General features: G+C 43.6%; 1 protein-coding gene across 6 annotated transcripts in view; it reads right to left on the bottom strand.

The window, feature by feature from the left end:
• Nucleotides 1-25,068, bottom strand: part of LOC147032074 (uncharacterized) — a 64,883-nt gene that overhangs the window by 18,206 nt on the left and 21,609 nt on the right. For 3 of the 6 annotated variants that reach the window (XM_085869364.1, XM_085869367.1, XM_085869368.1), the window contains 8 exons: nucleotides 22,207-22,228; nucleotides 21,938-22,059; nucleotides 13,625-13,702; nucleotides 13,407-13,517; nucleotides 4,375-4,446; nucleotides 4,183-4,287; nucleotides 3,878-4,004; nucleotides 3,703-3,783 (listed from right to left, as the gene is read on the bottom strand). In XM_085869364.1, coding sequence (XP_085725490.1) covers nucleotides 3,703-3,783; nucleotides 3,878-4,004; nucleotides 4,183-4,287; nucleotides 4,375-4,446; nucleotides 13,407-13,517; nucleotides 13,625-13,702; nucleotides 21,938-22,059; nucleotides 22,207-22,228 — 718 coding nt within the window. The remainder of the gene's footprint in view (nucleotides 1-3,702; nucleotides 3,784-3,877; nucleotides 4,005-4,182; nucleotides 4,288-4,374; nucleotides 4,447-13,406; nucleotides 13,518-13,624; nucleotides 13,703-21,937; nucleotides 22,060-22,206; nucleotides 22,229-25,068) is intronic. The other 3 variants (XM_085869369.1, XM_085869365.1, XM_085869366.1) reach the window with 2 other exon arrangements.

The raw sequence follows: 25,068 nt of genomic DNA on the forward strand, positions 1-25,068 counted from the left end.
ATTTTATTTGGAATACAATACATGTACATATCAAAGTACTTCAACATATTATGATTTCCACGTGACAATTGAACCACACATGATACTACCGACACAACAATCCACAATTCTCCACCCCCTATAAAAAAAAAACCTCAACAGAAACAGGTCAGAAAAAAACACGTTGAGGTGTTATCGCAAAAAAGCTACCAAACAAGGTAAAAATGACATCACAATCCATTTCCGGATTGCCATTATGACGCGTTTCGACATTTTTGTCATTGGTGACTGCGCGGCAAGATTAGCAATTGTATGAAGATGTCTATGTGGGAGTGAGTTGTAGATTTTTAGTGGGGTTGGTGTAAATGTGTATTATAGTTATGGGATCGAGACGGAAAATCGCCAAAAGATGTCGTAATGGCAATCCGTCAAGGGGTAGTGGTGTCATTCTTACCTTGTTCGGTTGTATTTTTGGGATGCCATCCAGACATGGTTTTTTTTCATTTATTTCAATGTTTTTTTTTTCTGACCTGTTTCTGTTATATTGAGTTTGATGGTAAATGATGGACATTAAACCAATTTTGTTTGATTCTGAAATGTCAAATCTGTTTCTGTTATATTGAGTTTGATGGTAAATGATGGACATTAAACCAATTTTGTTTGATTCTGAAATGTCAAATGCATTCATCTGCAATATAAGATTCCCTTCAAAATGCAGCTGCGTGTAGTCTTTTAAAGACATTCACTTACAATTTACCATTTCTGGTTTCATTCTTTCTGGTTCCACACTTTCAGGGTTTACTATAAAATCCAAGCAAGGGGGAAAAATCCGTTTGATTCCTTACTTGTTTTTGTCAAATTGCAGTCCTCCAAGTGACCCGCACAATGACAGTTGGAATTGTGAATTGTCCTCTCCAATCATGTTTTCGTAATTAAATGTCAAGATGCATCGAGGTTTGAGATGGGGAGGGCATCAGTCAGACTTTACCCTACCTACCCTCAACCCTTCCATTTCTCCCACACCTGCATCCTGACATTGATAGAGACAAAAACAACGAGGCTGTGGTTTGCACAAACAGGTTGACTACAATGATCAGATGGGTTAAACAGAGAAAGATGTAGTCATGCAAAGACCAAAAATTACTTGTGGTTAAGGCAGACAGTTAGATTACAAAGGTTGAAACAAAAGTATTAATTAACCTAGTTTTTAATTACTTTTAAGTTGAGAGAAACATGGCCAGAGGGGTGTGGCAGGGCTGGGGAGGAGGGGGTGGGTGGATGGGTGATCATGTGTATGTGCATGTGGACATCATTTCGATAGTGACTGGCTGGCCAGGCCTGACGTTCGACTATAAAGGTTAGGACAGGAATTTGGAACTTGACCACAATGCCAGCGATAACTCGCCTACTTATCGCGAAGGACACCGTGGGATCTTTAACGTCCACCAACTAATGCTGGCAGATGGGACTCCAGTTTAACGTCCATCTGAGGGACGGCACACACACACACACACACACACACACACACACACACACACACACACACACACACACACACACACACACACACACACACACGAATCACTCTGCCTGTGAAACACTGGGATGACAGTTTATAGCTGGGTCGTGATTCAAACTCAGGATAGACAGCTTCAAAACGAATGTGTGTTCCCCTCGGTCATCCTGACAGCTTCCTTATTAATATCATTATTATGCCATTATCATCGGAAGGAATTGACTGATTAATTTGTGGTTATAATAATTTTGATGAAAAATCTACTTCGATGACATGGAGGCCAGGTTTGGAATGGATGAAGATGTATCAACAACATAACACATGCTGATGATGCCACTCTGTTGGCAGAAAGTAAAGAGGACTTTATGGAACTGCTGCAGATAATAAAGAAGGAAATGAAAAAAGCTGAACTCTATTAAAACTTAAAAAAGACAAATATCTTGTCAACTGAGAAGAACAAAGTGTTCACATCAGAAGACAATCAGGCAGAAATAGTGGAACATTAAATTTTCCTGGGTTCTTAGATGGAAATGAGAACAGAATCTATCCAAATCCATTGGGATCATATTCTGTCCAGAGCAATGGTGCTGCCAAAGCAGTCTCCTGGGCAATTGGGCACCATCCTGGAAAGGTCATCGCTCCAAGATAGGATACTCAAATGGCTCAATCATCCAAGCTGGTACTCATTTTGCTAACCTCAGAAGGATGACAGGCTGAGTCAACCCCACCTGCTATTAATTAAACGGTGGCAGAATTTGAACTCGGGACCATCAGATCCCAAGCGCAATACCATTCCCATTAAGCCAACGCCAGGCATACAGTACAGAATGTGGAGGAGGAAATTAATAGATGATTAGCATTGGGGAGAAAAGAAAGAAAAAGACATTACAAATCAAACCAAGAGGAGGCTGGTGAATGTTCTTGTATTTCTCATTGCAATGTGTGGATGCGAGTCATGGACAGTGAAGAAGAAAGAAAGGAAGAACATAGACATTTTTGAAATCTGGTGTTGGAAACGAATGTTACCAGTTCCATGAACTGCAAGAAGACCAAACGAATCAGTGCTTTATGAACGTAGACCACCATGTACATTAGAAGCACTGATGTTAAAACAGAAACTGTCTTTTTTGGACGCATCATGCATGCAGAAAATGAAAGTTTCGAGAAGTCAACCATGCTGGGTAGGGTTGGGGAACATTAACAAAAGGTAGACCTTGTATGCGCCTGATGGATGGGGCAAAGGCTGCAACTAAGCTTCCTCAGCCAGAGCTTTGTAAAGCAGTGCAGGATCGAGATGTTTGGAGAAATCTGATCATAAATGTCACCAAAAGTCCGCCACGACGTGACGGAACTGGATATCCGGTTATAATAATTCTTACTTCTGGTAGGTGTGTGGTCCAGCAACTCTTAGCCGAAACACTACCCACGCGTAAGTCTCTCCAATTTCCTCCAAATTTCCATTAAGCGAGTATTAAACAATGCTAGCGACCATTAGGAATGAGAATACACATCAAATAATGGTCACAATTGGGCTGCAGAGGTGTTAGGGACAATATCGCGCGTCGCACTTGGTCATGGCCGAGAAAAATCACATTTGAGGCAGCCAAGACATAATTTATGAACAATCCTTCGGAAGTTCACATATAATATAGTGGCTAGAAAATAGGATAGGCAATGGGAGAAATCATTCATGTATGAAGACTCATTTAAGCACCTTTATTTTCAAAAGATCATTGCGCTTAGATTGTGGCCTACTTCGAGGCCTAGCAAGTCGAGACGGTTCACATCCATTAGTCTGTGGGGGACGCGATAAACGTACAATGCCTCAAGGCTGTTGTTTCGTGGTCAGACGACAGATAGATAGACAGATACCAAATTGCATATATTAGGAAGATGTGTATAATTTAAAGAAAAATTAACAAAAGAAGGATTTGAGCCAAATGGTTAAAGCATCAACTCTGAGTCTGGGTGAGTGGTGGTTTAAACCCAGACCGAGTCATAGTAAAGATTTTAATAATGTTACGTACTGCTTCCTTACTTGACGCTCAGCATTTAACAAGGACGGAGCAAGGACAAGCAACCATAGGTTCCCAACCAAAGCACAGGCTTTCATGGTCCTCATGGCCTCCTCCTGCATTGAAGTTCCTTGTAAAGCAACATATATTGTTATTCAGGGTTACAGCAATGGCATGATGAAAAGAAATTACCTTTATCCATTGTGCATATGGTTGGACCATTGGTCTTTACAGTTGTAATTTCTGCCTGAAGGTCAATGAGATATCCAGCCAGTACCTGAAGTACAGATACAAACCAGGAGGCATTAATAATGTTACATTGTCACGCATGAAACTTGTCCAATGACCCATTCCCTGCTTCCCGAAGGTACTTTTCTCTCATCCTCTTTGCAAGCCACAGAGCTGTTCAAACAATGGCTCATCTCCTGCTCAACTCTCAACTGATTTTCAAGCTCTTCAGAATGGTTCGTCAGAGCCACCACTCGGTCTCCAAGCTGCCAGCACACACGCACACACATGCAAACTGTGATATATGCAATGAATGTGATATATGCTTCCTCAAACCTCCTCAAAGTAATGCAGTCACGTGTGAACACTTGATAAAGGTGAAAGTACAAATGCCAAATCAACCCAGGTGTAATCGTAGTTCACCATAAATGTATCATGTTTTACCTGTCTCACTTCAGCCTTACAACATCCATTCTTTTCAGTGATATCAATGAGTGAAGCTTGCAATGTTTTACAGTCACCACTGGGGTCAGACACTTTTTGCTCAATCTATAAGGGGAAAATATTTTGTGTTACAGCACAGTAAATTTTAAGAGTATGATTAATTCCACTGGACAAGTACGAGATTAAAGTTACCTTTGCCAACTCAATTTGCAGACCGGTACTTTCTTTAACAATCTCTTCCATGTCTGTGCGTATTTTCATCATCTACAAACAAGTACACCACAACAGGTATCAATAACATGACTGAGGACATCAACGACGACTCCTTAAGTTTCAGTGGTTTGTGATGGACAAATTATATGGGAACACCAAACAGGACAATGCACTATTTTTCAATCATTTCAACTGCAGTAGCCTTGAATCGGTTTCATTGAAATGAAGGGGTTCACTCCATGGACCGGTCATTGCAAAGGTGCAATCAAATGTACAACACAGGTCGCTAGTATTTTCCTTTTTCCAAAATAGATTCACAAACTTAATGTGCAATTCACTGGGTGATGGTGATGGTGATGGTGATGAAAAAACTACGACTTGCAATAAAAAATAACTTCAATGGAGTTGAGTCATCTCATCAAGCCTGTGCAATGGTTTCCAACATCTGGTTATTTGTCCATTCTCCATCCTTTGAAATGATGAGCATCAAGCAAAGAAGCAGAACGCAACATTTTAAAAGTCTTTGGTATGACTGGACCAGGATTAGGTTCAAACTTCAGAGTTCCCAGACACAGAGCGACACTCTAACCATTACACCACCGAGTCTTATATCCTTTGGAACATGTACAGTGGCCTGCAAAAGTATTGACCTCCACATTTATATGAAATGCAAATTACGTAAAAACAATTTTTCCAAATTAACTATATTATTCATAACTGAAGAGATCACACTAAACACTGTTATATTTGAAGGAGGTTACATGTCAGGAATACCTACAAAAAACATGTACAAATCAACATTCACTGGTTGCAAAGTATTCAACCCCACCTGTCAGTACTTGGTGGAAGAACCTTTTTCAGCAACGACTGCTATGAGTCTTTTTGAGTAGGTCTCTCCCAGCTTTGCACAGTGAGATGGGAAAATCTTTGCCCATTCTTCATGTGAAACTTGCTCTAGTTCTGCCAAGTTTGATGGGGATCATTGATGGATTGCAATCTTCAAGTCTCGCCATAAATGTTCAATTGGGTTCAAGTCAGGACTTCGACTGGGCCACTCAAGAACGTTTATTTTCTTCTTCTTCAGCCATTCCAGTGTGGCTTTAGCTTTGTGCTTCGGATCATTGTCCTGCTGAAATGTGAATCTCCTATCCAGTTTCAGATTCATGGCTGACTCAAGCAGGTTTTTTATTTCGAATCAAGGATTCTCGTGCACTTTGGACCGTCTATTGCCCCTTCTATCCTAACAAGTTTGTCAGACCCTGCTGATGCAAATCAGCCCCATAAGATGATGTTACTCCACTATGCTTGACAATAGGGATGATGTTGACTGGATGATGTGCAGTGTTATGCTTGTACCAGAAGTAACGCTTTGAATTCAGACCAAAAAGTTCAATTTTTCTCTTATCCCACGACAAAACTTTTCTCCCTATGCCTGCAGTGTCATTAAAAATTTTTTCACAAACTCCATACAACCTTTAAGATGTCTTTTTCAGTAATGACTTCTATCTTGCCACCTGTCCAGAGAGGCCAGCCTTGTGAAGGGAATGGGATATTGTTGATTGATGAACACTGACCCCATCTCAGACATAGAGCCTTGCAGATCTTTCAAAGTCATTTCTGTATTTTCATTGACATTACAATACAGTTTCCTGCTTGCTCGGCTGCCGAGTTTGGATGGACGTCCTGATCTGGGTAGAGTTTGGGTGGTATAATATGTCTTCCACTTCTTAATGATGGATTTCACCGTACTCAAAGGGATAACGCATGACTTTGAAATCTTATAACCCTCTCCTGAATGGTGCTTCTCCACCACTTTATGTCTGACTTCTTTGGAGAGCTCCTTGGTCTTCATGTTTTCCTTGTTGGTTGATTACGTGAGTTGAACCTTAAAACTCCTTAGATAAGTGAGGAGCTTAATTTTTAAGTTGAACCACTGATTACATCAAGGTTAAACCTATTACACATATTTTGTAACCTTTCAAACAAATAATTTGCTCCTGAAGTGATTTTGGGTTAATTAGGCAACGGGGTTGAATACTTATGCAACTTAGAATCATCTGATTTTCTCTGTTAATTAAACTTATTCACATTTTATCTGCAATTTTTAGCTTTATCACTTTGAAGTAGTTTGTGAAGATTCCATATATTATGTTTGATTTGAAAGCATCATGAAATAAGCTCAGGTGGTATCAAAGTGTAAAAACTTTGGAGGGGTGGGTGAATACTTTTTCAGGCTACTGAAAGTGATATCCTTACATATACCATTACTAACTGTGCTTTATCGAGATATGGAAGCTATTAAAGCATGTCTACGCATTACAAAGCACATGTCACAGTGTAAACATAGGCCTACCCACATACTCACCACATCACACACATGGAGCATGTGCCCCCCTTCTATGTCTGTTTACATAAACCACTACTGCTCTAGTTCTGCCACACTAATGTCATACCGTCAACATATCGATGGCATGATGGCCACATTAAAAAAATATCACACACCAATACTTATGCTTGAAGGATAAAATGCACATCCTCAATCTTTGACTCAAGAGGCCAGTCGTGCCTACCATTTTGGCTTCCATTGGGAGGCACAATCGTTTGTTCACTGCATGAAGCTTTACTTCTTCAATGTTCAGCTTTCCATCCTCCATGAAAATTGAGGCACTTGATAAATTATTGTATGGTGGTGGGTAAGCTTTTATTAGGTGGTGTCATACCTTGTTCACTGTGTTTGTATGATTAAGCACCTTTGAAGAGGCCACCTCAATTTAGGTTCAGTTTGGATGAAGACTCATTCAGTGCTTATGGTTGGTAGAATGGCCCAGAGGTACCCACATTTGCCTCTAAGCTGTCTAGCCTGGGTTTGAATCCCGACCCAAGCTATAAACTATCATCCTGGTGTTTCACAGGCAGGATAATTCATCAATGTGTTCCATCTCTCGGATGGACGTTAAACTGGGCCGACATTAGCTGGTGGATGTTAACGATCCCATGGCGTCCTTAGCAAAAAGGTTGGCGAGCTCTCGATAGCACGATGGCCAAATTCCTGTCATAACCTACAGGGAGCATTGTGTCAGCAGCATAGCCATATCCCCAGCAATAATGAAAACCAGCATCTCCAGGCTTCGCACAAAAATTAAGGAATTAATTCATGCTTTGGCTGCCTGATCCAATAAAGCAAATTTGTCAGTACTGTGACTGTCTATTCAGTTTAAGAAGTTTCCTTCAACAAAATGGAAGCTCATCTGCTGCTACACCTTCCCTAAGAATGGGCTAAACAATGATAACAACACAAAAGCTCTCTATGTAACTCTGATATAATTTAATAATTTGATGTTACATTGGCCTATGTGATAGGATTTGTTCATGTTGTCCACACTAATGTGACTGAGCCTTTTTTGAAATCTTTTTATTATTATTTTGCTGTTCATCGTACCAAAGTGCTAATTCGTTGTTATGACAAAACCTGCCACTCTAATTGCTGCCGTTGTACAAAGATTGTTGTATTAATTGCTGATTCAATCGACCGAGACTCTGCTTTACCAAGAGTATACTATGATACGATTTTGTCCCACAGGTTTAGAATGTTAATCAGCCATCACTGTAAAGATATCCTGCAATGATTGATATCGAAAGTCAGACACAGTTGTTTGGAATTGTGGACACAAAGAAACTAATTGGTTTTGCATGGCAATGCTGTTTAACAAGTGGATGTGTCAGACCATGAATTTTTGGTGAAGCAGCAGATACATTTCCCCATCATCCCTCCATATTTGCTTGATACCCTCTGATGTGTTGTCATTTCCTCGGCGATTACAAATACAAAATAAAGAGCAAGCAGAGATTGCAGACCCTCTCCAGGAATTCATTTTTGTGGTGTATTTTGTGTTGCATTTGTGGACTGGTGTGTTACTTAATTCATTAGAGACATAATTGGAACTGCCACTTTATAACTGCTGGCAGTGATGACCGGGTCCCAAGACGTCTCACTTTGATTGGACACGTGACCCTGTCCCATGACATTTCAAAAAATTATTATTCATTATTCAATTGAATTCAGAATGGGATTATAATAAATTCTATTCAAATCAAATGAAGAACAAATAGGTACAGTACTGCATTTGAGTAATCAGAAGGAACCCAAACAAGCAAAAAGCAAACATGAAGTCATCAGGAGGAATCTGGATCGGATTCACATTTCAGCTGCTACGCCTCTACTCTCAAACCCACCCAGGCACAGTCGAATGAGCCTTACTTAAAAAAAAAACAAACAAACAAACAAAAAGAACCCATAAATAATTAAATAATTCTGACTGCCAGACCATGCATCTGATTAAGTTGAAATTTAAAACTTGTATTCCACATCAAAACTACATCATAAATGTTAAGTTTCATGTTGATTGAAAAAGCTGTTTCAATGAAAATATGATTGAATATTTTTCTTCAATCCAATATGGCTACCAAACCATGTGACCTATCAATTATTCCTTAACAAATTTGTACAGCCATGGATTGGGGAACATTTGTGTGAAATTTCCTCTCAATATGTTCAGCTGTTCTGGAGATTTTTATACATTTTAGGGTAAATCCAATATGGCTGCCAAACCATGTGACCTATGACATCATATGTGTGAACCTTTTGTTCCTCATGGAGAGGTGGTCATACATGTAAAGTTTCACCTTGATCTGTTCAGCCACTTCAGAGAAGAAGATTTTTGAAGGTATTTTTATTTAAACAATATGGCTGCCGAATCACGTGACCGAAGACGTCATCAACTTTTTTTTTTCTATGGACCATTTTATCCTTAGATGACCCTCAAAATTTTTCATACCGATTAGATGTAGCATTCTACATATGCAATTATGACATCATACCGAAGGCACCTATGACGTCATAAAAAAATCACATTTATTCCCCATGAGGGGTACTTGACATGTGCCAAGTTTCAGTTTTTTCCTTGCTGCAGTTTCAGATACAGAGGTCCGAATTTTGTCTGTTTTTCCAACATGGTTGCCACACCACGTGACCCATGACATCAAATTATCATGATAAAATTCTACATGAGTAGTCACACCTGTGGTGAAACTTTCGTCTCAATCGGAAAAGCGGTTGCAGAGAAAAAAAAAACACAAAAGTTATATGTGGACAAACAGAGCGAAAGACAGACACACAAACAGACAGACAGAGACAAACGGATCCTCTCCTTCGGCGAGGGTAACTAGAAAGCATCTGAAAATGCAAAGCCTGTCCACTTTGTATGCAGTCTTCTTCTTCGTATACCTTTTAGCCAAATTTTAAATTTGTCTTCTCCATATTCTTATAAAGCGTTGTTGAAAATTTGATGACAAAAGCTCAAATGGTAAAAAGTGATGGCTTACAAAAGCTCAAATGATCATTAAAATTCCAGGTCAATTCAATGAAAATGGAGGATTTTATGTGACGCTGACCTTTGACCTTTTGACCTTTAGACCAAATGATTAAATCATCCTCTCCATGTTCACATAATGAAGCTTTGTTGAAAATTTGATGACAAAAGCTCCAGTGGTAAAAAAAAAAAAGTTACTGCACACACGCACACACAATAATACATACACACAATACAATAATACATACACACACACACACACACACACACACACACACACACACACACACACACACACACACACACACACACACACACACACACACACACATCTAACTAACTTAACTAACAGCCCATCTAACTTAGAATAGTTTGGAATTAGGAAAGTTATGAAAGGGTCAATATTACTGCATTTTTCTTTTATGTGTTCCCTTTAAATTTTTCTACTTTGATGATGGTGGGATGGGGTTGGGGTAGTGGAATGGCCTCAACTCAAAGTATGCGCACTCGGCTTTGAGCTGTCTAGCCTGGGCTCGAATCTCAACTCAGCTGGAAACCGTCACCATGGTGTTTCACAAGCAGGGTGAGGCATTCATTTATCCCGCTCCATCCGAAGGACATTATAATGAAGGACCAGTCTGTCAGGTCATTGGTGGACATTATGCTAGGTTCCCACTGTTGTGCGATCCTTTACGAACGCCACGATTGGCCATTCCTAGCTGATCATGGAATTTCTCTGAAAGTCTGTTCCCACTATAGTGGGGCAACTTCGCATAACAATTGTGCATTTTGTGAGGAAAGGACTAAATTTGGCACACTCGTAGCCTATCATATTATGAACAGATTTGGATATTGGGCCATCTCAAATTCAGCCGCTGATGGCTGTGGCAACCATTTTCCACTGCCATCAAAAATTGTGAGATGGCCCAATATCCAAATCTGTTCATCATATGATAGGCTACGAGTGTGCCAAATTTAGTCCTTTCCTCACAAAATGCACAATTGTTATGCTATATTTAGCTAAGTTGCCCCACTACTATCATGATGCACGGCACGATTGAAATCGTGGTCTCACACAGCGTGGTGTTTGTCTTGTCTAAAGGCGCTGTCACACCTTGACGATTTTGCCAGCAACGGCAACGTATAAAAATGTATGTAAAACGTTGGCGTACGCTGAAATTTTGATGTTTTTTTTTTAAAGTTTTGGTCGTATGCATAACATATTAGTAACGGGCACAGAACGTTTCGTTCTTATAGATAACTTATACCAACGAATGCTTAGCCTGTTGTCAGCGTTCACAACCTATGCCCAACGATAGTTTAACTTAGGCATCGCGCTACACGTATCGCCGACGAACTCGTGGCGTAGCCTGTTAAAAACCTGCCGCATGCCGATTTAAATCAAAACCGCCTGAGAATTGGAAGTGTCAACCACGCAGTCACACCTTGACGATTTAGCCAGCATATGCCAACCTATGAAAAATGTGTCTAAAACGCTGGCACACGTCGAATACGGCATGGATAAGTCTGGTTTACGTGAAGATCACGCTGAAAAACGATGAGGTACGCTGTCATACGTCGTAGTACGTCTAGTACGTCGTGAAATTTCAAGCATGCTGAAAATTTTACGACATACTCGCCGTATGGCTGACACGTTCCGCTACGCTGGGAATAAGTTGTAGGCACGTTATGCGATCGTTGACACACGTCGACACAAGTTCCTTGTAAGTTACTCATAAGTCGAAACACGTCAAGGTAATGTTTAGCATTCCCGAAACTTATTTTCTCCGTCAAGGCACATTTTCTTTTTTCTCCTTGGCTCCGTGAAGGCACGTGACGAAATATCTGAAGTGGTTGTTGTTGTTTTTTTTGTTTTTTTTATTTTTTTTTAAGTCCATCACGAATTTTGAAATATATTCGGACATTTGCTTTTAAGTTTCGACGTCAACGTGACAATATCCTCAAACAGAAAATATTCACAGAGGAGGAACTAAGAATAAGACATGAGCAAACTGAAGAGGCAATCGGACGTGACGTAACGGCACGTGACGAAATATCGGAAGTTATTGTTGTTGTTTTTTTTTTTTAAACGCTGCCAATACGCCATTATATGGTAGCTGTAAATTAGAAACACCTTCAGTAAGTTCTGTGGTCGTCCGGAAGACGTCAATCACATACGTCTACGTCAATATGCATTGGAGGTACGTTACACATAGGTTCAAAGCATGTTACTCATAGCTAAGAAATAAGTTTTGGGTACGCTAAGCATTACCTTGACGTGTTTCGACTTATGAGTAACTTACAAGGAACGTGCCTCAACGTGTGTCAACGATCGTGTAACGTGCCTACATGTTACTCATAGGTTATAAATAAGTTTTGGGTACGTTAATCATTACATCGACGTGTTTCGACTTATGAGTAACTTACAAGTAACGTGTGTCGACGTGTGTCAACGATCGCATAACGTGCCTACAACTAATGGCCAGCGTAGCGGAACGTGCGAGTCATACGCTGGCATAGGTCGTAAAATTTCAAGCATGCTAAAATTTGAGGACAACCGCAAAGTACAACGATGAAAGCCAGCGTACTACGACGTATGGCAGTGTTTTTCAGCGTGCTCTTAACGTATACAAAACTTACCCATAACGTATTTGACGTATGTCAGCGTTTTAGACAACTTTTTCATAATTCGGCATACGCTGGCTAAATCGTCAAGGTGTGACAGTGCCTTAAAATCGATCCCGATCACCACGATTAGGAAGCACGATTAGATGCGATCTGTCGCGCTTTGTTACGATGCAATACGATATGTCGCGCTTTGTTACGATGCAATACGATGGTCCCGATTGACAATTGATCGTGTTGATCGTAGAAAAATTTTGAAGCGTTCAAAAATTTTCTCCGATTAACACGATTGCAACGACTGACCTCAAGATCTGATAACATCTGATAGGATCACCACGATTAGTCCACGATGTCTGGGAACCCAGTTTTAATGATTCCATGGTGTCCTTCGTGAAGGGAACGTAAGTTATCGCTGGAATCCTGAACAAACTACAAATTCCTGCCCTCACTGACTGTTGTAAAGACAAAGGCAAATGATCCAGCATTATCCAACCGAAGAAACTGCTTCAGCAGCACCAACGTTCTGTCAAGAGTATGGTACATTTGATCGATTGATTGATTGACTTTCACAATGACAAGAACAAGTAATTTGTTTTTACATAAGCAACATGCATTCATTAAATAAATTAAATCTTCATTCTTTATTCAAAATTACCTTCAATTACCATTTAGAAATCACCGTCATTCAAAAATCAAATATATATGCAATAAATACAATGGTAACATTAATGACAATTAGGCAATTGTACTCATATATCTTCTTCATTGCCACAAATTTGAGGTGCAAACACAACATAAAGCGCACGATACATCACTTAGATGGCAGAGAAGCGAGTTCATGGTCCTTTAATCTCGTGCAATTAATAATAAAACAACACAGCCCCTGATAAGTGAACAAAATAAGATGAGAAGAAAACGAAGAAGCTTAAAACATAAAAGCAAATTAATATATTAGATATGAGTGGACAATTTGCACCACTGAAGCAAGAGACAACTTGAACATAACACCCAACTCACCATTTCATGCTGCTTATTGCACCTCTCTCTCATTTCTTCTCGTTCTTCAACTTTACTCTCCAATTCACACTGAAGTCTTTCCATGGTAAGTCCAAGATCATCCAAAATTTCCTGGAATGATTGTTGTCACAAATGCAGAAAACAACCGATGGAGCTAGTTGTGAAATTCATGCTCCAACATTTGTTGAAGATAACAAAATAATATACAAATCGTGCACCTTCTGCTGATGGTGTGAAAATTTGACGCTGTCTTGAACTTTCAACAAATGTTCGATGACATCATGTTTTTCCATCAACTGTCAAAAAGAACAAATCTTTAAACAAAGGTACATACTGTATGTGTAATATATATATATATATATATATATATATATATATATATATATATATATATATATATATATATATATATATATATATATATATATATAAAATAATCCATCCATTGCGACCATACTCTGTGCAGAGCATTGGTGCTGCCGAATCAGTCTCCTTGGCTATTGGGCACAATCTTGGACAGGTCTCCACTCCAACACAGGATTCCAGCATGCTGGCACTCATTTAGCCAAACTCAGAAGGATCACAGGCTGAGTCAACCCCACCTGGTATTAATTCAACAGAAAAAGTGGGATTTAAACTCAGGATTTTAGGATCCCAAGCCCACCACCCAAACCATTAAGCCCACACCAGGCACATCATATCATATCATATGTCACATATCATATTGTATATATATATATATATATATATATATATATATATATATATATATATATATATATATATATATATATATATATTGTTACGGTTGTGGAAATTCGAATTACACCATTAAGGGTCCTCAGGTGAGATATCTCAATAAGTCCATGTGTGATTTGCCCACACCCGTTGTATCGAGGGAACTTATGTGATCCATTCGGGCTGCGATCCTTCAGTTAGCCATTTTTCTTTCTCTATGGTTATTTTCGACCATTAAGCCGCCAACAACGCAAACTCCATCCCGCAAACATCGCTTCACCGCCATTCCCAAACGACGCCCGCCAATCACCAAACCACCACAGAAAACCTTCTACGACCTTCGCAACCATTCCCAGACACCACTATTCAACACCAAACGTCGTGCTGTCCAGGAGCCGTCCGGTAGTTGGTGCCGAACGCGTCGAGCCACGGGTCCAAATGCGAGAGGAATTAGGATCAGAAATGCTTCACGCCCACTTCTCCTCCGTCCAATGGGCGAGCGCGAGGCAGTTTGGCCCCGTCTCCAGGCGTGTGTATGTGAATTCCGTTTATGCAAATATGCAGATCAGGGGAGGTTCACGCCCCTTTTTGCCCGACCAATGGCTGACCAGGGGCGCGGTGTGGTCCCGCCTCCAATCGCGTTCTGATCCTGGAATTTGCATATTGGCTTCTCCTGCCGCCTATAACGACGCGAGCACAAAGGCGGCTCGTGGTTGTTGGGTGTTGGGTGTTGGGTGTTGGGTGTTGGGCTGGCTGGTCGAGTCCAAGTTGAGTGCGCACGGTGGAGCTGCAGCCGGCTGGTCGGAGCAAGGGAGCTCAGGTCCGAGTCAAACGAGGACGGCGGTCGGCGACGAGGTTGCGGTGTGGGGAATCGCTCGTCTCGTCATGGGACCCAAGCCAGCCAGCCATTCCCCTCTCCCTGAGCATCAACGAACCCCCCCCCCCCATTCATGCTGAGATAGTGCCGAGGGGGCCCCCGTTCCTCCCCCACCCTAAACGTGGTGCCAACAAGACCGCTCGCGCGGAGCATGCCGGAGAGGACTCGCCGACCACGCCAGGGCACGGAGTCGGGGCGCAGCGGCGCAAATATTGTGGCTTGCCCGCCATCGAGTCACGAGGTCGTGGGTAAGACCTCCCCGGTCTCGTGGACCTGGCCGATCCTCGAGGATCCACGTACATTTGGTCTACGGGCCTGTCTGCCTCCTTGCCTGTGAGGGTGGCTTTCTTCCTTTGCTTTTTGCGTAAATGCTTGTGGTGGCGCCGTCTTTCAAGTAAAACTGTGTAAGTGTTGCCGGGTGTATGTGTATAGTCGGTTTTAACTGTTTTTCTGACATTTGATTTTTGTGCATTTTGTATGGCTGAATATACGTGCTTGCTTTGTGTCTGCATGTGTAAATAAAATGCTTGCTTGTTGAACTGTTCCCTCTCTGCTTCGTCTCCTTTCTTTTGATTGACTCTCCATCCTGCATCACGTAAAGGATTGGCAGTGGGGTTTAGACACCCAATAAATAATCACGTCCGTCGAGGTCAGCGATAACACCGCTCGGTTATCACTGTAGCACGGAACGGACCGCTTAAGCGGTTCATGTCCTCGGCTGACCTGTGGCGAGGTACGATCGCCCGATTAACCATCCGCGTAGGTACTTAGGGAGGTCGAGTTTGGCGAACAACCGTATCCTACGCGGGTGGGCAATTGGCACGATTGTGGTGAGGTCGAAAGACCCACCCGTGACTGGCTCCGGGCAGTGGTTCCCGGCGGGTCACGATTGAATTGTCCGTCCGGTGGGCGAGGCGGCCACGATTCGAGTGTATATATATATATATATATATATATATATATATATATATATATATATATATATATATATATATATATATATATATATATATATATATAGTTGCGAATTCGCGCCCGCCAGCGTGCGAGCGGCCACGTAACTCGAATCGCGGCACGTCGCCCACCGGACGGACAATTCCGTCATGATCCTCTCGGACTAACGCTGGGAACTAGTCACGGGTGGGTCTTTCGGCCTCACCACAATCGTGCTAATCGGCCCCCCCACGTGGGATAGGGTTGTTCACCAAATTCGACCTACCTAAGTACCCACACGGAGGGTAGACCGGGCGATCGCACCTTGCCGCAGGTCGACTTTGGACACGGGCCACTTTAAGCGACCCGTTCCGTACTATCGGGATAACCGAGAGGTGTTATCGTCAACCTCGACGATTCCGATTAATTATTGGGCGTATTTAGCCCACGACCAACCCTTTACATGAAGTAAGATGGAGATTCAATTAAAGAAAAGACGAAGCGAAACGGGAAAAACAGTTCAACATAATTCACATTTATTCCGTGGCAAACGGAAAGCACACATACACAATCACAACAATTATGCACCAAAAGCAAATGTAAAAGAAACACAATGCACATCTACTATCGACTACGCGAGCACACGGCAACACTTACACAGTTTTACTTTACAGACGGCGCCGACAACACATATACTCCAAAGCAAAAGAAAAAGGGCCACCCTCTACGACCAGGGGGCAGACGAGCCTGGGGGCGAAACTGCGTGGAGCCTACCCGTCTTGTGATGAGCCGCAAAATGGCGGCGGTTCCTCGACTCCGCGCTCCTCCGCAGGTTTCGTTGGCACTGCTTGGAATGGAGTGGGAACAGGGCCCCCTTTTCGCACTATCTCAGCGTGGGGGGAAACAGGGGGGGTTGTTGATGCTCTGGGGAAAGAGGATAGCTGGCTTGCTTGGGTCCCGCGACGAGCGACTCCACTGCGCCCTTGACCGCGTTCCCGGCTTCTCCTCTCTGCAGCTCCCCGACAGACTCCGAACCCCGACAGACCGACTCTCCTCCAGACCCGTCTTGACTGCTGCTGCCACACTTCGCCGCCGCCACAACTCGCCCGAGCCCGAAACAGAAACTCTCTACTCAATTCGCCCCGCGCTCGGCGCTTTATAGTGCAGCAGGAGAAACCATATGCAGATTTTCGGATCAGGATGGGCTCGGGGGCGGAGCCACGCTCGCCCATTGGACGGAGGAAAAGTGGGCGTGAATCATTCCTGATCCGCGAATCTGCATATATCGATTTTACTCCGACGAGCCTGGAGGCGGGGCCAAATCGCCCCGCGCTTAATGATTGGACGGATCGGAAGTGGGCGTGAATCATTCCTGATCCGACTTCCCCTCGGAAAGGCCGCTTTTTGCACCCGCTGCTCGGCGCGCGCCCTGTACGAGGCCAGGACAGCCTGACGCTCGGCGTTCACAAGCGGCGTGGGAATGGTGGCAGAAGGAAGAGAGGTGAAGGTGATGGAGGGTTTATTGTGGCGATGATGGCCATGGCGACGCTTGGAATGGCGGTGATGCGATGGTTGCGAAAGCGAGTTGTGAAGGTAAAGGCCGTGGCTGTTGGCGTTGGCATTGTTGTTGTTGTGAAGCGGCGTTGCGGTCGGTTGGTTGTTGTGTGATGGAGGTTGAGACGTGGTTGGTTCAAAATAAAGATAGAACAGAAAAACGGCTATCTTAAAGGGTCGCAGCCCGAATGAATGACATTTATTCCCTCTAAACAACGGGTTTGGGCTAACTACACATGGACTTACAGAGATATCTCACCTACGGGACCTGAATGGTGGTTTGCGAATTTCCTCAACCACAACAATATATATATATATATATATATATATATATATATATATATATATATATATATATATATATATATATATATATATATATATATATATATATATCCTGGTGTTGGTGCAGTGGTTAGGGCAGCGGCTTGGGATCCAAAAGGTCCTGAGTTCAAGCCCCGTTGGGTCACTGAATTAATGCACCAGGGGGTTGACTCAGCCTGTCATCCTTCCGAGGTCGGTGAAATGAGTACCAGTATACTGGGCCGGTGTATACCCCGGTCAAAATAGGTGTACCATATCCCTGTGTCGAAAGAGGCGACCAGGGTGCGTCAGGAAGGGCATCCGGCGTAAAACATGTGCCAAATCACAATGCGGATCATACAGATGATCCGCTGTGGCGACCCCTAACCGGAGCAGTCGAAAGAAGAAGTATAAAAATATATTTGTTGCAATAGTCGTGCATGTGAACAATTTGAACTCACTCGGCTTCTCGTCGTCAGCTGAGAATCGAGTAAACCTCAATGTCACTGATCTGCTCAAAACAACACCTCGGTTCAGAAGGAGAGCTCTTCTGTGCCAAAGCATAGAAGTGGATCGTCGGGTACTCAAACAGATAAATCATGCTGGTGTTATGGTTGCAGTCACTTACCCCACCTTTGTCGTTTCAAATATTGTTCCTGTCATAACTGTGGAAAACCTAGCTATATATGCAAGATGTGTCATCAGACATCGCAACATGGCACGACTCACCACATAATCGACTTAGCTGCACTAGCGACCAGTGGTGAAGCAACACCTCCTGCTTCCGAGCAGTATGATTTGCTCAGTTTGTCGGGCAAAAGCAAACCCATCATACTGGATGTCAAGCTGAATGACATTCCCATGGATATGGGGCTGGACACTGGGGCCAGCCAGTCCATCATGAGCTCTGAAACGTTCAAACGGCTATTTAGCCACGAGACAATGAGGCTGGTACTCAAACCTGTGAACGCCAACTTACGAACTTTTACCAATGAACTGAGATCTGTGATTGATCGTGCTGATTTGAAGGTCACCTACAATGACGTGTCACAAAAACAATATCAAACACATTGATGGCACGTGGAACTGAGGTCCTGTCATGGTGCCACTCATCTTTAAACTGGTGGTGAGTAACTGGATGAATCATTAGGATGGATCAGGTCTAAGTTTGTCTTTAGTACTCGACCAAACGTCATTTATTCAGGTGTGCATCCAGTGGATGGGTGTATACATGTCCTTTATGTGAATAGAACACATGACATTGAAATCTGAATACACACATCCTATATGCAAGTGGACCGCCAATATGTAAATAGATCATGTGACACCATTATCCATGGATATCTTCATATCCCTTTCTTTCTCTACCCACACATTCGTTTAGGTCACCTGCTGCCACTAATCTGTCACTAATTGTGGTTTTTTGCAATACAATGTTTAAATGTTACCAGAATTCTTCTTTCTCCTCAGGTCCACACCCAACCGGTGGTGCATAACAAGTGACTATGTTCCACGTTTCACTCCTGATTTCTGCCTTTACTTGAATGATCCACTTTGTTTCCTGAAGACTCACGATTTGTATTCCTTTTCTCACCATCAGGTTGCTTACTCCACGACTTCTCCCTGTCAAGCTACAAACATAGTCACCCTTTTCACCTCTCCTTTGAACGTTCTTTTTCGGCCATCTTTGTCCACTGTATGGAAGGTAGCTCATACTCATTTTTATCATGTTTGGGTGGGGATCCTGCACGTCACTTACAGGGTACGCCCTCGCATGGGTGCCATCCCCATTCATATCGACCATCATTTGGATTTCAGGTGGTTTTACAGCCGGATGCTTTTCCTGCCGTTAACCCGAGACTTTTATCCGGGCTTGGGACCATCGCTAAAGCAGGCCACCTTGCCTACACCAGTGGCTGGTCCTGTACAATATGTATACATTTGTACATACTGTATAGGGCTGACAGGATGGCTGAGACCCTAGAGGTACGCACCTTCACCTCGAAACCGTCAAGCCTGGGTTCTAATTCTGACCCAGCTCAAAGCTAATCATTCTGGTGTGTCATTGGCAAGGTGATTCATCAATGTCTGTGCCATCCCTTGAATGGACGTTGAACTGGCATCCCATTTTCTGACATTGGTTTGTGGATGTTAAAGATACCACGCTGTCCTTCTGTGGGCTATCGCCGGCACCATTAACAAATTCCAAATTAATGTCCTGACTACTGTTGTGAAGGCAATGGCAAACCACTCTGTATAACCTTTGTCGAGAAACTGCTTCAACAGCACTGATGCTCTGGAACAGAGTATTGTTATAGGCCGGGGGTCGGCCGCCAACCGACTGCTCTGAACGGAGCCACAAGTCGAGTCGGCCCGACTGATCGTGCGGAATATAGATCGCCGCCCGGATAACTCCGAGCGACGGGTCCTTGTACAAGAACCGAACTACGCCAATCGGCAGATCACGTGGGGTAGGGTCGATTCCCAATCTTCAATGTACCTAAACACCCACGTGATCCAACTACCGGGGTATTCCACCCTCGACGGATCTCGTACGGAACAAACCGCCGAGGCGAGCCTGTCCGTGCGCGATTCCGAGCGGCGTCATCGCCAAGAACCGTCGGTCCAAATGTCCCACTATTACGGCAAACCAATGGCTAACTCCCAACACACGAAATGTTCAGTCAATGAGGGAATGGACAAAACGAGAAGGTTTACATTTACACAAGGACATTTATTATAATGAAACACGTACGCAATTAAATAAGGCAAAACACGTATGCAATTATACAAGCAACAAAAACACGGCAAAAGAACTACAACCGTCTATAAGTAATTATTAATGTACAGTCACTTACACAGTTTTACTTACGGGACTCGGCGCCACAACATTCATTCGAAAGAAAAGCAGGAAAAAGACCCCATCAAAGGCAATGGGGTCAGACTGAACCTCTTGGGTCTTTATGGTGTGGGACTTGGCAGACCGAACGAGTCCCACGAGACCATTGCAGGTTACCTGCACCCTCGTGGTGTCTGGCTTTGGCGACCCGCGACGTCCCGTCCCCACAGCAGCTAGCGTAGCCACGGTCGAGCTCGGGCCTTCCGTGTGGCAGGCGAGCTTTCTCCACACGAACGCGCTTGGGCGACCTGCGATGCTCCTTCCCCACGGCAGCTCGCGTAGCCGTGGTCGAGCTCGGGCCTTCCGTGTGGTAGGCGAGCTCTCTCTGGCTCTCTCCACACACACGTGCGGTTTGCGCGACACAGCAGGCAAGGCTGCGCCTCCAGCTCACGTCTCCTTCGCGACGCCCGGACTTCCATGCAGCTCCTTGACTTCTGGCTTCCTCCCAACTCCCCCACCTGCCGAAGCAAAAAGCTTACTCCTCCCACGGGACTCAGCACACGAACTCTGCCACGGAACTCCCACGAACTCAGCTCACGAACTCAGCCCTACCACGGGACTCCCACGGGACTCTTTACGAACTCTTTACATGGGACTTTCATGAACTCAGCCGACGAACTCAGCCCTACCACGGGACTTTTACGAACTCTTTTTGAACAAAGAAAAAATGTCCTCTTTATCCTTTGCACCCCCTCCCCCGCACCCGGCGTGACTCATGCCCTCATGATCCACCCCCCGCTCAACCACGGGTGGGAGGGAGTTGTTGACGTCACGGGGTGGCAGGGTTCTTCTTCCTCTTTGCAGAAGAGGGGGAGGGATGTCTCCATTGTTTCGTTCCCTAACTATTAAATCGATCCACAGCACATCTAATCGATCTCTGAACATTTAAACAATGGAAGGTGAGCTATCTAGGGAACATGCACTTATCGACATAGCTGACTAAGGGAACCTGTATGTTTTGTGCGATTGAATTCCAAATTCGTAACAGTATTGTACATCAGAATCAATGTGTGTGTGTGTGTGTGTGTGTGTGTGTGTGTGTGTGTGTGTGAGTGTGTGTGTGTAAACACATGTGTATATGTATATATATATATATATATATATATATATATATATATATATATATATATATATATATATATATATATATATATATATATATATATTGGGGTTGCGATAAACACTCACATCCATATTACCCCCAAAACACACAAATCTGCATCATAGCATCCACCCTGCTCCCTCCCCCTGCCCACTTGCATTCCTCTTGCAGATTTCAATTTCCTCAGCCAGAGTGGTTTTTCTTTTTATCGCTGTCAGTATTGTGGAAGCCAATTGCTTTTCTTTCCCTGGGAAATGTCAAAGCGTAAGAGCAATCATCTACATCATAAAAGCCAAAAGCAAATGTCTGAATGCATTCAAAGTACATTTCAGCATATCTCACTAAATGTTGCACATTTAAGCATGAAATTAAAGAAATTGTTGAAATTACTCACTTAAAGTGCACTTCATCTTGAACTGTAAAACAAACAAAAAAAAGTTGATGGAAAAAAATGCAGGAAAGTGAACTAAAGAAGAATAATATATGATCAAACAAAATGATAATGTTATAAAAATCGAAACAAAAAAAAATTCTGTTCAGTAAAGGGAATTTTTGTACAGTGGTGTGTTTTCACAGGTATAAATAATTTTAGTATCCCAAAAAAGGTGCCCAAGGACATTAAGGGTCAGCCCTAATGTGTGTTAGGGCAGAGCGGGGCACCTTGAACATAGGGGAACTGTGAACCACAGGCCTCCATTCCCTTAGTGTAACTCCCTTCACATAGATGTCTCTGTTATATGATCACCTCGTGGCATGTCGATAAACTACTATCGTCATTCGCACTTGCGTTCTGGTTTTGCAAGATCACACTAATTTTTTGATTTAAGACTGTCAAAATAAATTTCAGAGAGTAAGTTCTTCTTTATCTAGTACTATAGATGCAGCAGAAAACTTGGATCTGTCAATTTAAACTGACCATGTAAGAAGTCATGCTAATTATACAGAAATCAATTCTTGATTGTCTCTGCACATAAAAAGTGAACATGCATTTTTGTATAATAATAGTGTTGTATCGGGGCACCTTTAACCTGCAAAGGTGGGGCAGGTTGACTCATTGTTCAAGGTGCCGCACCATAATGAAATGTAGGAAACCCAAATGTAGGGCATTCATTCTTCACAAATATGCTTCAACGTCTATTTCTAAATGGGGTATTGAGTATCTTCAGGTTAAAAATACCTACCATTTCCCTGTAAAATTACTATTTTGGAACTTAATAATGTAAGTGTGTTTTTTTAATTGCTTTCTTTCTTTCAGAAAATGGTACGCCGCTATAAGCCAAAGAGAGACAGATTGAGGAAAAGCTGATGAGAAGAGCCATGCAGGAAGTCGAAAAGACAGCGAGTGATACACCATCACAAGGGACAGTAGTTTGGAGTCAAAAATATGTCACATTTCAATGTGTTACACTGTTTAGAGTTCATTGAAAGTTTGTAAAAAATATTAAATTATTGTCTTTTCTTTACTTCATTTGTGATCCCGGGGTATGGTTCAACCTACCCCCTTGCAAAGTTCAAGGTACTCTGTATACGGGGCACGTTGAACCACTTCAGAAATTTTTTTAACATCAAAATTGGTCAGGTCAGGTCAGGTATGGGAGCATGTGCCAGAACAGCGCGTCGCTGCGTCCACTTTCCGCCGGTACTCCAGGGGCCTCCGTCTGGCCATCCCCCAGGCAGATGCCAGGCCCATCCCCATCTCCTTGAGATGATGGTCAACCTGCTGTAACCATGAGGCACGTGGTCGGCCCACTGGCCTCCTCCACTCATGAGACTCCCTCGCTGAGAGAATCTGGTGAGCAGGATCAGCGTCAGGAAAACGAGCCACATGTCCATACAGCCGCAGCTGACGCTCACGGACTATGCAGGTAACAAATCTCATCCGAGTCTCTCTCAGCAACCGCTCGTTGGACACAAAATCCGACCAGCGATAGCCAAGGATTCTCCGAAGAGACCTGGTACCAAAGGAATTAAGTCTCCGTCTCAGATCCTTGGTCAAAGTCCAAGTCTCGCACCCATAGAGCAAGACTGGAAGTACCAAGGACCTGAAGACTCGGACTTTCGTCCTCCCGCACAGGTACCGGCAGCGCCACACCCCATGATCCAGTGAATCCATGACTCCCCAGGCCCGACCCAGATGTCTATTGACCTCCGGCTCACAACCTGCGGAGACATGAATATCACTGCCAAGGTAAGTGAATCTATCCACGACCTCAACATCCTCACCACAAACAGACACAGACAGGACAGCAGCATCCAAGATGTCACCGAAAGCCTGGATCTTAGTTTTGACCCAAGAAACCCGTAATCCCAACAGCTCCGACTCCTCATTCAGCACCTCGAGGGCCCCCAAGAGGATGTCTAAAGTCTCCGCAAAGATGACTGCATCATCTGCAAAATCAAGGTCCGAGATCTTGACATTGCCAAACGATGCACCGCAACTTGATCTCTCCGACATCCTCCCAAAAATCCAGTCCATACAAGTGCTGAAAAGTGTGGGGGCAAGTACACATCCCTGACGAACTCCAGTAACAACTGGAAATAAGTCAGAGGTGGTACCACCACACTTCACAGCACTCTCAGTACCAGAGTAGAGTTCAGACATCAGATCGATCAGTTTCGGTGGGACCCCACGAAGACCAAGAATCCTCCAGAGGACATCCCGATTCACTGAATCGAACGCTTTCCAGAGATCAACATAGGCTGCAAGCAGCCCCTGCCGAAACTCTCGTCTGCGTTCGGTGAGTACATGAAGTGCAAGGATACGGTCAATCGTTGACCTCTTTGGTGTAAAGCCTGACTGCTCTGGACGCTGGTGCTCAAGCAGATGGTGGCGAACCCTATCAAGAATTATCCGAGCAAAGACCTTGCCCGGCACTGAGAGCAGCGTCACCCCTCGGTAGTTGTTGCAGTCTTGGCGATCACCCTTCCCTTTCCAGAGAGGGACAACAAGGCCCCTCTTCCAGTCAGTTGGGATGATGCCTGTGTTCCAGGCAGAGCACAAAACTGCATGCAACGACACGAGTGCAGCATTTCCACCAGCCTTGAGAAGTCCGGCATGGATGCCACAGATCCCTGGAGCTTTGCCCCGTTTCAACTGGTTCACCGCAGCCCGTGTTTCCACAAGCGATGGTGGACCACAGTTGATTCGAGGGTCAGCAACAGGGATTGTAACACCCTTGACGTCCAACTCGACAGCTGGGGGATCAGCCTGGTACAACCGCTCGAAGTAACCGGCCCAGCGGGCCTTCACTTCAGA

The sequence above is a fragment of the Eptatretus burgeri genome, chromosome 2 (assembly GCF_056783735.1).
Source record: "Eptatretus burgeri isolate ZD-2024b chromosome 2, Ebu_testis_v1, whole genome shotgun sequence".
NCBI lineage: Eukaryota > Metazoa > Chordata > Myxini > Myxiniformes > Myxinidae > Eptatretus > Eptatretus burgeri.